The following is a 15,672-nucleotide window of genomic DNA, read 5'->3' on the forward strand; positions in this document are numbered from 1 at the left end:
TTCAGTTCTTTCAAATCTAGGGTTTGGAGAACAGCTGAGGATGGACATACGTCAAGAGTCTGCTCCAGAACCAATAACTGACAGGAGCACTCATATTTCATACTCATCTCCAAGCCTAGGGACTAGCCTGTAGCCTGCCTCCTCCCAGTCTGCTGGAACCAGTTTGATTCACTCAGACCAGGGTGGGCCTCTGGAATCAGTCCACAGTGCCTCTAGCTCAGCAGGTCTACTCCACCACATCTAGCACTAACATGCATGACTTCTCAACCCTCAATGGATCCAGGTCTCCCCTCAAAGTCTCTTTCCTATAATACTCTGTGAAAACTCACTTTTCTGCATAGATGCTTTTGGACACGACCTTTAGCATTTATTTTCCAGGGCCATCACATAGCCCTAGATATGCTATATTACCATTTATGTGCCACTGTGGCCACCACCACTGCCAACACCACCACACCAGCTCCACCACTTTCCTCGGAGGCTAGACCTGAAGCAAGGGTCTGGCTGCTTCTAGCAAGTTATAATCAGTAGAGTCAGAAGGAGAAAGACACACACTGGGTGACTTCACTCACATGTGCGACATAAAGAAACAAAGCAAAGGAGCAGACAAAAACCAAAACAAACCCTGAGAGTAAGAACTGAGGTTCCCAGAAGGGGATGGTGGGGTGAGCAAAGTGGGGCCCAGGGGCCCAGTAGACTATGTAAAGGATTGTTGGGGCCCTGGTATGGGAGTGGTGTGATTACATAGATTTGCAGAGCTGAGACCCTATACCCCTGAAGTATATACAGTGTTCTAAATCAGCATTATCTCAGTAAATATAATTTCAAAAATAGAAGTGCATTTATCTTGGGGCTGAGACTCCCCCAGGATAAGCCAACACAGCCCAGAGATGTGAGTGTACAGACACATGTGGACAAAGCAGGAGATGCCAGGGATCTCCATCAATGCAACTTTAAGGGCTTAACATGGACCAAAGCTCAGTAGCCCCCTCCCCACCCCCAACTAGGTCTCGTCCATTTTTTCCTCATTCGCCCACCCTCCCTCCAAACATTACTGAGGCCCAGTGTGGCTCCATGCTGCTTCCTGGGGGCACAGAGGCAGCTGAGACTCTGACCCTGCCCTCTGCGGTCCATTGTGCAGTGGGGAGGATGGAGGCCAGGCTTAGATGAATATGGAGATGGATATAGGACTAGCTAATGGAATGAAGGGTGCATGAAAGTGCTGAGGCGGCTTCCAGGGATGCCCCCCCCCCCACCTTATAGGGCACAGGTGGACACCAAGCACTCCCTACCTCCAACTTACTTCCAAGTACTTAAAGTCTCCATATTTCACGTAGACTGTTTTGATGCCATTAAATGCGAGTTCCAGTTCCTTTAAGGTTGGAAAAGTGTGAAATGCCTCTATAGGGGGAGGAGAAAGAGAATCTGTAGCTTGTGAAGGACTTAAAGATATTAACAATGGTTATTTACCGGATAACTGGGTTCCCACTGGATTAGGCCAGGCACTGTGGGAAGTGCTTTACATACATGGCCTCTAAATCTCTAACAACCCTGAAAAATGGGGATTATACATCTGAGAAAACTGACACTCAGCCCGGCTAAGTGATTTCCAGGAAATGAAATTGATGTTTGGTGGAAGAACCAAAAATGGAATCTAAGCTTATTCAAGTCATGGTCCATTGAAAAAGTTATTATTTCTGATAACAAAAGTAAAACATGCCCACCAAAAAGTAAAATACACAGAACATTTCCTTTAAGTGAATCAATAAAAATAACTTAAAAGTTCCATGTAAAAAAAAAAAAAAAGGTTCCATGTATAACACTCCAGACATATTTGTATGTGTATACTGAAACACACACACACACACACAGACACTTCTTTTTGCAAGAATGGAATCATACCATACACATTGTGATTTTCTTCCCTTAACAATATGACTTCAATATTGTTCCATATCGAAACACAGATCTGCATTATATCTGAGTTATGTTCGATAAACCTCCCTAGTTCACTTCACCATTCTCCTACTGATCGCTATTAGATGATCTGGACAAAATCTCAGAACACTTTTTGGCATGAGACCTGGACCTTGGGCTAACTTTCTAGCCCATTTTCTTTGGTAACCTGAAATAAACAGTATGATAACTGTGTTCCTAGGCAATATAGCTTGTGTAAAGCCCCTGGTTGCTAAATTACATCTCGACTAGGAGATACTATAAATGACCCCCACACATCTGAAGGTGGGGACCAAAACTTTGGGTTTGTCTCTATGTGGTGGCTCCTATAACTGGAGAAGGTCTCCATAGAAATTTTAGGAGCTATGTGTATGGCGTGATTCAGGGGATGTTTGCTCTTGTGGAAAAGAAATTTCTAAGCCAGAGTGGCTCCTGCATCCATCCACCCAATAACAGTGTCATTGTCTTGACACCTCAGGACCTAGAGAGTAACTCCTGGAGACCAGTGGGCTGTCTTCATGAGGACTCCGAGTGGAATTACTTAGTTTTCTAAATAAACTTGGTGTCAAGTGTGGCCTTTGGTGGTCTTGTGAGTCAGAATGTTCTGCAGCGCCTAATAAAGAGACTGTTGGTAGATATTTCAGGTATTTCCAGTGAACATCCCATAGGAGTGTGTTTCTGTTGAATAAGTTCCTGGAAGTGGAACTACTAGATTAAAGATAAAGCCTATTATAAGAGACATTGCCAAATTGCCTTCCAAAGATGGCGCACCAGCTTAGCACACTTGTGCCAACAGGATACGAGTCCAGTGCTGGCTGTCATCAGGACTTCTCATTTTTGCCAACATGTATAAGGCAGGAAACAGTACCTTGATACTGTTTCAATTAGTGAGATTGAGCATCTTTTCATATGTCTGTTTGCCTTTATATTTTAAACCTGACAGATCACACTGTTTCCTGGAGGGCAGGGACTTTTCCCCATGCTTCTTTAAAAATACCTCTCAAACGCAATGCATTCAAAATGGAATTATTCTATTTCCCCCAAACCTGCCCCCCTTCTCCTGCTCTCCAGGTGAATCCCCATGGTTTCTCCTCCCCACATCCCCATTAGTGACCAAGTCCTGTTATTTCTACCACTTCCAGCATCTCTCTCAATCCCTTCACCCCCATTTCCACAATCCAGTTCAAGTCTCCTCTCCATTTCCCTGAAAAAATGAAACCTTCTCATCTCCCAGGTTTCCTGGCTTCCATCTTTTTGTTTATAATCTACTCTCTCACAGTCAACACTGAGTCTTTCTATTTAAAAACCTTCCAAGGGTCTCTTTTGCTTGCAGCATTAAATCCAAATCACACAGTGCCCAGGATCATCAAGTTCCTGCCAATCTTTCTAGTCTGGTCTGTGAGTTAACAATGACCCTGTATCCCTTGCAAGCACACAAAGCCTCTTCAGAGTCCCTGATCAGGCACCGCTATCCCACATCGGGTTGCTTGACCTGAATTGCCTTTTTACCTTCTAATTCCCGAGTCACTCCCATTTAATTTTTAAGCCTCAGCTAGGTTTTCCTCTTTGAAGAAATTTCTCCTGACACTCTGGCCCAAGGTTAAAGTCCTGTTTATATGCTTGCATAGCATTTTCTGATTTCTTCTCTCATTACAATCACTGTATCCCACTACAGCCATCTGTCTAAGCCCATCTTTCACCAAATAGCTCACCTAGCAGGAGCTGGATCCCTGTGCTTTTAAGTCAAACCTTCCTAGTCCAGATATCCAGCAGGGGGCGCTGCGAACTTGTTGAATAAACCAGGCTTTATGCACTTGAGCTCTTAATGACATAAAAACATTTTTATACACCTATCTTATCTGAGTCTGCAAGGGAGCCTGTCCTGGGAAAAGAAAAAGGAAAGGGATAATCTCCATTTACAGGTATAGAAGATACAGACTCTAGGAGATAGAGATATAGAAGCAACAGATCACAGAGAAATGTTCTAAGTAGGTTAGTGCCAGTTCTGGGTTGGAATCCAGGCCACTGCACTCCCAAAAAGAGATGCATGACCAGTCATGGATGGACTGACAGACACATTCTAACATGAGTGACCTGCTGTGCCAGCAAAGAGGCATAAGGCAGTTTTTGGGAAGAAAAAGCTTACCTAGAGGCAGCAGGTTTTCTGAGGCATTGATGTAAATCACAGAATGAAAGTGTTTGAAGTCCTTTTCCTTAGCCTGTGGGAAAGCATTTGGAAAGAACATAAAATAAGTTCTCTGCTGAGACCGTTGCAAAGCTCCAGAACTGCTGTCAGAGGACAAAGACCTCAGGGGGAAAGATACATCCTTAGCACAAGAAGCCATGAACCCTGTTAATTCTTCCAATCCATGCACATGGGCTACCTTTCCATTTCTTTATGTCTTATTTCTTTCTTTCAACAATGTCTTTTATTTTTTAAAGATTTATTTATTTATGCATACAAGAACTGGGGTACAGGCTAGAAGTGTGGGGGGTTGGTGAGAGGGTTCACCAGAGACAGAGTGGGGAACAGAACAGGCAGATTGACTGAAATGCTGAGGGGAGCAGCGGGTGAGCAAGGAGAGGTCTGCTGCACCATGTGGGTCGCTCCCTGGCCGGGGATTGAACTCAAAGTGCTGCAGTGGCTGCAGACAGCTTCATAGGTTGCGTCTTAAGGACTTGTGCCAAAAGGGAGGCCCTCTTTCAATGATGTCTTTTGTTGTATAGCCCTTCACCTCCTTTGTTAAATTAATTCCTATGTAATTAATTCATGTTTATGTGATTATAAATGGGATTATTTTCTTGATTTCTTTCTCTACCAGTTTGCTGTTTGCATATAGGAACACAAGAGACTTTTGTATATTGATTTTGTAGCCTGCCACTTCACTGTACTGGGTTATTGTACAGTAGCTTTTTGGTGGAGTCTTTAAGATATTCTATTTATATTTTCATGCCATCTGCAGATAGTGATAGTCATACTTCTTTCCTAATTAGGATTCCTTTATTTCTTTCTCTTAGCTAACTGTTCTAGCTAGAACAGTTGAATCATAGTGATGAGAATGGGCATACCTGTCTTATACCCGATCTTCGAGGAAAAGCTTTGTTTTCTTTTTTCTTTTTTGTAATATTCTTGTCTGTTTTTGGTATGAGGACAATGTAAGCCTCATAAAATGTATTTGAGAGCATTCCCATGACTTCGATATTTTGGAAGAGTTTGGGAGGGATAGGTATCGAAGGCTTGGTAGAACCCATTACCAAAACCATCTGGTCCTGGACTTTTGGTTTTGGGAGACTTGATTACTGTCTCAATTTCTTTGCTTATAACTAATCTGTTCAGGTTTTTCTATTTATTCCTGATTCAGTCTTGGAAGGTGATAGGATTCTAAGAATTTGTCCTTTTCTTTTAGATTATCCAATTTGTTGGCAATAAGATGTTCATAACAGTCTCCTATGATCCTCTGTATTTCTGTGTTATCTGTTGTAACTTCCCCTCTTTAATTTCTTAACTGTCAAAAGACAGTCCAAAACAAACAAAATAGACAAACCTCTAGTTAGGCTCACTAAGAAAAAAACGGCAGGAAATTCAAGTAAATAGAATCAAAAATGAAGAAGTTACTACAGACACATTAGAAATACAGAGAATCATAAGAGATGACTGTGAATGTCTGGCAGCAAGTTAGAAAAGAAAGAAATGTGACCCATTATATGAGTCAGAGCATCTATAAGTTAACATCAAACCAGTTTAGGGAGAACCATTCCACTCCTGGCATTGAAGGCTGAGAGAAATATCTCCTATAGGCTCTTTCAATGGGAACTCAGTGTCACACATACCCTAGCAATATTCTTTGGCAAATTCAAATCCAGTTCCACCAGGCTACTTCCTTTAATTTGCCTCACAAGAAACAATGACAACACCAAATTTACAACAGAAGTTTGTCCTTGAATATTGTTTCCACCCAGTCATTGGAACCTTGTCTGATCTTCCCTGCAACATCCCCCTTCACAACCAGATTTTCATTCCCAAGGGCTCTGGAGGTGCAACTAACAAGCAACCAGGTGCTCACTTGGGTTTGGCTCATCCCCACACATCCACACTGGCCGTACCTTGCAGAACTTTAGGCCGCTCACATTGATGTTGCATAATTCTGATGGCTTCTTCACACAGTGGTGCTTTAGCTGAAACACAGTGCAGAGAGAGTCAGCTCCCAAGACCCCAACACAGTCCATCTAATTGACCAAGACAACAAATGACTCCCCATTTTGGCAGGTGGTCTGGTGGAACGAAAAGAACACAGGCATTGCTCAGAGCGTAGAGTTATTCAGAACCAAGCTGTTGTCTCAGTTCTTCAACTCTCAGTCCCCATTTTTTTTTAAAGATTTATTTATTTATTTATACAAGCACTGGGTACAGTCAGAAGTGTGGGAGGGCAAGAGAATTCACCAGAGTGGGGAACAGAACAGGCAGACTGACGAAATACACTGCTGAGGGGAGCAGCGGGTGCGGCAGGAGAGGTCTGCGGACCATGTGGGACCCTCACGGTGGTGGGGATCAAACCGGCACTGCACAGGCTATGGGCAGCTTTGCAGCCCAGCGCTCAACTGCTGTGCCACCAGGGAGGCCCTCAGTCCCCATTCTTAAGACAAGGGTAGTGACACTGACTTAGAGGGTTCTCTGAGCAATCCTTCCTCTCAGTTCTTTCTCTCTCTTTTCTAGGCCCACTTCCTTTACTTGAGTGAAAAAAAACAAAACAACCTGATTTTCTGGGACTTTCTCTTTTATTCTCTTCTGTTTTTATTTGGTGTTCTCTCATTGGGCAATCTCATACCTTTGTCATAACTTATTTGCTTGTTCATTTATTCATTCACCAAATATTTACCCAGCACATTTGGGGCCGTATATTATGCTAAATACATCAATAAAGCTTTCTTCTACTCATGGTTAAACCTTTCAGCCTAAGTATTATTATCTCCCATTTTAAATGATGGAAGTAAGGGTAAGAGGTAAAGTGCCTTGCCTGAGGTCCCGCAGGTAACAGGTGACAGAGCTATTATTTGATTTCAAATTCATAATCACTAAACTCTGCCTACCATACATTGCCCCTCATAATTAAAATGTTGGAAGAAAAAAATCACCTTGGAGCTTCTATTTCTGTTTAATCAAACCCTTTCGCTGCTAACCATTTATTTACGGTACCTGTTATGATTAGGCATTGGGAAGACAATGAAGGAAAACTAGAAACATGCCATGCTTTCAAAGAGCTTACAACTGCATGGGAAGTGAAGTAGCATGCAAGTATTTAGAAATGTGGTATTTAAAGGAGAAATCCAAAATACCATGGGAGATGGTAACAGGAGGTCCTAAACCTAAGTCTGGAAGTGAAGAAATACTTAAGGAAGAAAATATTTCAGCTCAGACCTAAGCACTAAGGAGGAGTTTGTCCTATGAAAGTAGGTGACAGAGGTTGCGAAAGTTATCAAGGGGTTAAAATGCAAGGTGTTTTTGAGAGGATGGAAAACAAAATAAGGCTAGGAAAGCAGTCAACAGATCATCTGGGTCCATGCTGGTTCTGTAAAAGGGTGTGACTTTTATCCCACAGTCAATAGAAAGCTGCCAGATGTTTTTTGGCATGGGGCAGATACCAATTTTATAAAAACTGTTGTATCTGATACACACAGAAAGGGTAAGACAGGAGAGGGAAAGATGAGACCAACCCTCAAACACTGTTAATTACCTTTCCTAGAGTCACCTCTCTACTTGGTCTACTTCTTTCTTGTTAAAGAACCCCGATGCTATTCAGACTTTTTTGTGTGGATAAAGCCCCACTCAAAGGGATAAGCCCCAGCTTATAGTTAAGCCACAGCTCCAAGGGATAAATTTTGACTTACCTAAGTCAATCATGGAAGTTGAGCTTCTAACTAAAGACTTGGGATATGTGATCTAGGTCTGACTAATGACGCTGGCTGTGGGGGGGCAGTTCTGGGAAGCTTTCTTTTATTATTAACAATAGACGTAAGACAGTGCCAATTCCTTTTCCACCTTTACACGTGACAACTGGACCTGCTGCAGCCATCTGGGGATCATCAATCCAAGAAGATAAGTTAACATGCCGAAGATGGAAGACCAAAAAGATGAGCGAACCTGAGTCTTAGATGTCAATTAGCCAGTAAATTAACCTACTCTGGAATAAAATGAATCTGGCTTCTTTAATGAGAAGTGAGAGCATCCTAGCTGGTTCTAACTAGTTAGGAAGTTACTGAATTAGTCTTAAAAAACCATGGTGGCAGCTCAGATTGGGGTAGTGGCAATGAAGATGAGAGGACAGATTTGACAACTGTTTTATAAAAGTTCATGGGCTAGTGGGGGCTGGGGGTGGCACGGGGAAAGCAAGTGTCAAAAGTAACCCCAGGTTACTGGCTTGGTGAGTGAGTAAACAGCAGTGCTATCAGAGAGAGAGCAAACACTAGAAAAGAGAGATGTTTGGTAACTAGGAGTAAGTGGATTGGTCAATAGAAGTAGCAGTGAAATATTCAAGTGGAACTATCCAATATGTGGGGAGGTAACCCATCACTCTGAAAAACATCTTGTTGCTTTTCCCATCCAAAGTGACAACCTGGGTAATAGCCATCTTGAATCTGGGAACTGTTGATGGAAGCAAAGGGGAAAAGAAGATTACTATGGAAAGTGTGTCTGCTGCTCCTCAGTACTGCTGGTTCAGTCTTCCTCATGCTCAGTGAGAAGTGGACATGTCTTCCTCATGCTCAGTGAGAAGTGATGAAAGAAATTCCACAGGACTCTGAAAAAAGCTTACACTACCCATTTGAGGTTGAGACACAACCAACTACCACTTTTAAGTTCTATTTCAACATCTGATCTGTGCAGAAATGCACCTCCTTGGGAGCTAAAGCAAAGCATGGGTACAAAGTAGGCTGCCAGAGAGCTCTAAGGAAACTGTGAGAACTGGACTGCACATTAGTATTGGTTTACAAAATGTTTATTTCTTTGCAAAGTCTCTGGGGCTTGTGCCGAGATGTGAAATCACCTGGCTGATCTCCAGTTCAGCTACTCCAGGGCTCTTTGTAAAGCCTGCCCCAGGGACTGGGACACTTCCCCGAGCCTTCAGTCACACACTAAAGCCAAAGGACAAAGGTTGTGGAATGCAACACTCTCCCCAGCGTTCCCACTCTTGGAGAGATCTCCCTACAGCTGAGCAGGAAACTCCACATCCCACCAGGCACTGGAACGAAGTTCCCAGTGTACTGTTCTTGCTCGCCTGCTCCTTTGTCTCTCCACCTCAGTTGACAGTTTCACCTGAATAATGTAAGACATAGGCTTTGGAGTCAGGAGACCACAGTTCCAATCTTCAGTAGTTCTAATCTGAAGTAGAACAGAATCTTAATTACTAGCAGTGGGACTTTGGCCAAGGCAAATTATACCTCAGGGCCTCAGTTTCCCCATCTGCACAATGTCAACAATGTAATAGGGATGATAATAACCTATCACACAAGATGGATGTACAGAAAAGTTTTACAGGGCCTTCCCAATGGCATAGCGGTTGAGTGCTGGGCTGCAAAGCTGCCCGCAGCCTCTGCAGAACCAGTTCGATCCCCTGCCACCGGTGAGGGTCCCACATGGCGCACAGACCTCTCCTGCTGTGCCCGCTGCTGGCCTCAGCAGTGTATTTCGTCAGTGTGCCTGTTCTGTTCCCCGCTCTGTCTCTGGTGAATTGTCTCACCCTCCCGAGCTTCTGACAGTACCCAGAGCTTGTATAAATAAATAAATAAATCTTTTAAAAAAAAGGTTTACGTGTAAAGAAAGCTTTGGCTTCCTTCATCATCCTAGCTGTACTCAATTTGCCAACAAAGAGTTGGGGTGGGTTGGGGGCGGGTGTACCAGAGCAGATCAGGGCAATACGTTGCCCCCCAGGCGTGGCTGATACTAACAGCCCTTCCAGGATGCATTTACTCTCACCAGAAAAGCCTGGTCTAGGACGTGTTCACGAAGGTCCGCCTGGCCCTCCCGTTGAGAGCCTTTCTTTTTCGAGGTGTCCAAAGAAGTCTTCTCACTTTCCTGACTTTCAGCTTGTGCCTCAGCCACAGCCTTGGGTTTCTTCTTGAGGTTACATTTCCGAGCTACTACCCAGTGTCCTCGGCCTGTGGATAGGGTCAGACAATGAGAAGCAACAAACTCCTCCAAAGTCACAATTATTGCATCTATAATACTTAACCTCCAAAAAGCTCATTACTAGATCCCCAAACTCAGTGAAGAACATGTTTCTGTCTCCACCTGACAGATTAAAAGGCTAAGACTCAAAAAGGTGGGATGACTTGTCTGATACCTTCCTCCACACTTTGTCTCCAAATTTAAGGTTTTTTTCAAGATCCCACATCAAGTGTTTCCTGTTCTGCAAAGCCTCCCCTGACTCCCTTTCGCCAAGTTTACCATTCTTTTCTGTGTCAGCTATTTATTTCTCCATTGGGTAAAGCCCAATGTGTGATGTAACTCAACAGGGTTCATCTTCTCAGACCTTAGCCTGAATTCCATCATTTTAGGGGAAAGGTTGTATCAGGAGCTAAGCATAAGAAAATGACAGTTGGGGGCCTCGCTGGTGGCGCAGCGGTTGAGCACTGGGTTGCGAAGCTGCCGGCAGCCTCTGCGGAGCCGGTTCGATCCCTGGCTGCTCCCCAGCCACCAGAGGAGGGTCCCACATGGCGCGCAGACCTCTCCTGCCGCCCGCTGCTCCCCTCAGCAGTGTACTTCGGTCCTTCTGCCTGCTCTGCTCCCCGCTCTGGCTCTGGTGAATTCTCTCACCCTCCCGCACTTCTGACTGTACCCAGTGCATGTATAAACAAAACAAACAAATAAATAAATAAAACATGCCTCTAAAAAAAAAAAAAAAAGAAAATGACAGTTGGCATTAAAAAGAATAATAATAAAACATGTTCGCTGGAGAAAGAATCAGGAAATGTGTGTAAGCCAAAAGATCAATACAAGGCTTACCAGTAAGCCCACCTAACAAAAATGAAGAATCTAGAATCTGTTTTCTCCTGTACTGACATTTTATATTCCAGAATCTGTTTTCTCCTGTACTGACAGTTAATTTACTGCAAGTCACTCAATGAAACTGTAATGATCTTATTTGTTCACTTAATTATCTCTGTTACCTGTCCACAACCAGCCATTCAGACCTTTTCTGAGCATCTGATATGTGCCTGGTGTTGCGGTTATGGGAATGAGTGAGAAAGAAGCTCTGAGTCATAGGAGCTCAAAAATATAAGAGGTGTTGTGGAGGCCCACCGGGGAGAGCTGTTAGCCTAGAGCTTGAGCTAGATCTAGTAAGTCGAAAGTTCACTAGGTGGAGATGGGAAAACCAAGCAGGTGGGCAGGCAGAAGAGCACAGAGGTCTAAAAGATTGGCACCACACAGAACAGCAGACTATGGGAACCAGCTCAACATCTCCTGCCTGCATAGCCCACTACATGAGTTTGCCTGGCTCACCTCACCACTGCTGCCAATCCTGCCTCTTAGATCCAGCTCTTGCTGTGTCTGACATGAACATTTCCCATTCCCACTCTGTCCTAACACTGCAGGCTCCCACCTTCTGGGGCAGAGACTTTGGTTCTTTGCCCCATCCTATAGCCCTGATTCCTAGAGACGCCAATCTGAGTAGCTGCCGAACTCCCAACAAGGAAGGCAGAGGATGTCAGGAGATGAATGTGAGGGGAAAAAAGAGATGAGGTTTGGGACTCAGGAGAGTCAGATCAGTCAGATCATAAACGATCTTGAGGACTAGAATAGGAGCTCAGGTTTTAATTGGGGTAGACTTTTAGCAAGACGCGTATTCATGGGAAGGGTTTTTTTGGGTCCATCTGTAATTTTTCATTTTGAGGTAATTTTAGACTTCCAGAAAAGTTGTAAAAATAGTAGCATTCCAGTGCCACCTTCATCCAGTTTCCATGTTAACATCTTGTAATGTTATAATTACAATGATTGAAACCAAGAAATTAAGACTGTACAGTACTAGTTACTGATCTACAGCTCTTTGAGTTTTGCCTGTTTTTCTCACTAATGTTCTCTTTCAGTTCCAGGATTCAATCAAGAAGCCACCTACCTTCCTCTGGCATCCGAAGCAGATTTTTGGCTGGAAAGCAGTTACTCAGGTAAGGTTTCCCATCATCCAGTTTGTAGATTCCTGAGGTGGCCATCTCCCTGGCAGTGAGGCAAGGAAATTGAGGAATCAGAAGAGTGAGGAAGCAACTCCTCACTGTGGCCACACAAAGTGGCCCCAAAGGCCTCCTTCCCGCTTAAGAAATGGCCTGGTCTTTGAAGTGAAGAGGAAGGCAAAGCCTTGGGTTTTTCAAATCAACCCTGACTTAGTAGAACTCTAGCAAGGGCATCATGTTGGGGCTCAGACAGACCTAGTTTGGATCTTAGCTCTGTCTTTCCTCACTCCATGATTGGCAAAGTTACTCTCTGACAAGGTTCGGTTTCCCCAGATGTAAATCAGAGTAATAAAGTAGTTAATAATACCTACCTTAGAAGAGGGATGAGGGTCAAGTTAGAAAGGTAGTGTCTGGTACCTATTAAGTGTTCACTAGAAATTTTCTTTGTTTTGACAGAGTTAAGGAAGAGGAGTTGAATTTTATGTAAGATGATGTACAAATAATGAGATTTGTATGGGGATAAACAGGGTTGAAGGGATGAACTCAGCTTTCTGATAGAAAGATACACATTCCAAACAGAAGGGGCTCAGGACTGAGGGCATGATGTTTGGCAAGTCTGGTACAGTAAAAATACAGCCTGACTCAGGAAGGGGGAGCATGTGTAGCTGGAAGTCCTGGACAGTAGGGTGCCTGTTCCTGCAGGGCCTTCAGTGTCATGCTGGGAGCTCAGGCTTCAAGTGTCTGAGCTGAGGAGAGCCACAACCCAAGCTGACTGTTAGAAAGAGAGATCTGATTGAAAATGCTAGGTGACATGGGATTCCACTGACTGATCACTGAATAGCGACAATTCTCAGAAATACTGTTGCAATGTACTTTTCACTCTTTCACTGCTTTATCTTTCATCATGTCCCAACTAGAATACTGTAATAATCCTTTAACTGGATTCCTACTGCGCATGCTTGAGCCTGGTCTTGCAGGCCCTGGGAGTACTAAGCCCTATCCCTGTCAGCTCCCATCAGGTTCACACAATCATTTTCTATTCCTAAAACATACATTTTCTATTCTCTAAACACACATTCGGTCTCCCCTGCTTTTGTTCTTGTTGTTCCTTTGACTTAAAATAGCCTCCTCCATCTGGTTGATTGCATCCTTTAAGATTCAGCTCAAATACCAAGTCTTACAGGAATAAATCCCTAATAAAAGATCTAAATTTCTTTAACCTGAGTTCTTAGAGAGCTGATATTTTTCTTAAAAAGACAGATCTGAGGCAGACAGTGGGACAGAAAGTGTCAAAACAGGGGAGGAAAGAGCACAAGGAATGATGGATCATGGGTTTGGATCATGGGTGCAATGGTGGTGGGGGAAATGCAGGGACTGCACCTGTGGGAGAAATCAAACACTGTCCCAAAATGAACAATGATCTAAGAAAATAAATACTTTTAATTAAGAAAAAAAGGATCCAGGGCCACCCCGGTAGCGCAGCGGTTGAGCGCTGGGTTGCGAAGCTGCCCATAGCCTCTGTAGCGCCGGTTCGATCCCCGGCTGCTCCCCGGCCACCGGAGGAGGGTCCCACATGGTGCGCAGACCTCTCCTGCCGCCCGCTGCTCCCCTCAGCAGTGTACTTCGGTCCTTCTGCCTGCTCTGCTCCCCGCTCTGGCTCTGGTGAATTCTCTCACCCTCCCGCGCTTCTGACTGTACCCAGTGCATGTATGTATGTATGTATAAATCAATCAATCAATCAATAAATAAATCTTTAAAAAAAAAAGAAAGAAAGAAAGAAAGAAAGAAAGAAAGGGTCCAGCCATTCTGACATTTGCTTTGGAACAACTTCAGGCAATTTGGGGTGATAAATGTTTAGAAATATGCAAACCCCTGGCAAGGTGAAGGGATGCTGTGGGAAAACTGTGGGACCCACAATTTCTATAAAAGAAGGAGCAGAGTGTTGAACTAGAATCAGGTGTCCAGGGAAGATGTTATTATCAGCAAGTTACAAGTGTGATGAGTAGAGCGATGCACTAGGAAGGGCAGTGATTTTGGAGGCAGGGAGAGTAAAAGTAAGCCTGTTTCCACCACTAAGCTAAGGGGACTTGGGCAAATGCTTTCCTCTTCATGGCTCAGATTTGTCACATATGAAATGAGGATAAAAACCTGTGCCCTGGGGAATGTCAGCAATGATGACTGCTGGAGAAGGTCCAGTAACTCACAGAGTATAGGAACCTTGCTTCTGGTCTACATAGTACTTACTTCATCTTTGACCTTGGGAAAGGCCCCTTGATTGCCTTCTTTTTTTGCTTCTTCACTTGTTTCTTCACCTGCAAAATAGACATTGCACTCCCTCTTAGCCTGCCATTCAGATATATATGCTTTCGTTTATTAATGAACTTCCTCATTAATATATCCTATTATGACCCTTCTGCTCCAAAATATATCTCATCTGGGGCCTAGAAAAATACCACAACTAAAGATCCCAGATACAGATGTACAGATGTAGAGAAAGAGACACAGACATAGGAAGGTGGAATAGAACAATTTTTGACAGTGGGATGGGGCTAAGAATGCTTAAATAATATATACATATTAAAAATAAGAAAGGAAAGGATGGTTTATATGATTATTTACATAAATTTATATACAGTAAAAGCATCAGAGACAAAGTTGAAAGATAAGACACAACCTGGGAGAAGATATGTGCTATGCATAAAACACAAACGATGAAGCACTGAGGCTTAGTCATAGAAATTCCACTTCCCTCTGAGAAATACCAGGTGGTAAGGTGTAGATTTATAACTAATGGGTCAGGAAGGGCATATAACCCCCATATTACATTGGCTAGAAAGTAACCCTAAGAGAAATATAAATTTATCTGTATGGTGGGAAAAAATAATTTCAAGTTCCACAGTAGCAGCTGTCTCGTTAGCTTCAGCTATTTTGATCTCTATCTCAAACGAGGCAGCTAATCTCGATCTAACTATAATGTCTCTCAGCTCCATAACATATACACACACACACACACACAGTGTAATTCTTCACATCTGCATACATTTGCTTGTTCCATTCCTTTGGCCTATCACACTTCTGCTCCTCTTCTTTGCTTGCCTCATATGGATAACTCTCCTGTAACTCCCCCTCCTCAGGCTGGTCCTTCTCTGTGCTACCACTTTTAGGCCTGCCTCTTAATGGTGGCACTCTGCAAAATTGTACTATAATGGTCTGTTTACCTGTTTGTTCCATTCCTCACATCAATAACCCTAGTCTGTAAGTATCTCTAACACCAGACCTCTACCTTTATCTCTATCTCTAGGGTCTGGCCCATTGAAAGGGTTCTATGAGTATTTACTGAACTAAACTGAACCAGGAAAACAACACTATGGAGCTCTTGCTTCTGTCTGAGAAGAAAGAAATCAGGAGCAAGGAAGGTTTCACAGAGCAGGTAACTTGAAAAATGATGTGGGTCTTAAAAAATGAGAAGTTATAATAAAAGATGAACACAAAAAGCTACAGCAAACCTCACCGGATTGTTTCACAGAGATGAGGAAATCTCGTCTACCATTATTT

At 43.4% G+C, this 15,672-nt stretch overlaps 1 protein-coding gene across 1 annotated transcript in view; it reads right to left on the minus strand.

Annotated features, from left to right (window-relative positions):
- The window catches only part of XRRA1 (X-ray radiation resistance associated 1), a gene marked incomplete at its 3' end in the record, with an annotated part of 47,693 nt that extends 35,530 nt beyond the window's left edge, over positions 1-12,163 (minus strand). The window contains exons 1-5 of the mRNA XM_084249461.1: positions 12,066-12,163; positions 9,926-10,107; positions 6,061-6,132; positions 4,103-4,175; positions 1,304-1,401 (exon numbers count right to left, since the gene is read on the minus strand). Of these exons, the coding sequence (XP_084105587.1) occupies positions 1,304-1,401; positions 4,103-4,175; positions 6,061-6,132; positions 9,926-10,107; positions 12,066-12,159 (519 nt within the window). The 5' untranslated portion in view covers positions 12,160-12,163. The remainder of the gene's footprint in view (positions 1-1,303; positions 1,402-4,102; positions 4,176-6,060; positions 6,133-9,925; positions 10,108-12,065) is intronic.
- Between the last annotated feature and the right edge of the window lie 3,509 nt (positions 12,164-15,672).

Source organism: Talpa europaea (genome assembly GCF_964194135.1).
Source record: "Talpa europaea genome assembly, chromosome: 1".
Taxonomy (NCBI): domain Eukaryota; kingdom Metazoa; phylum Chordata; class Mammalia; order Eulipotyphla; family Talpidae; genus Talpa; species Talpa europaea.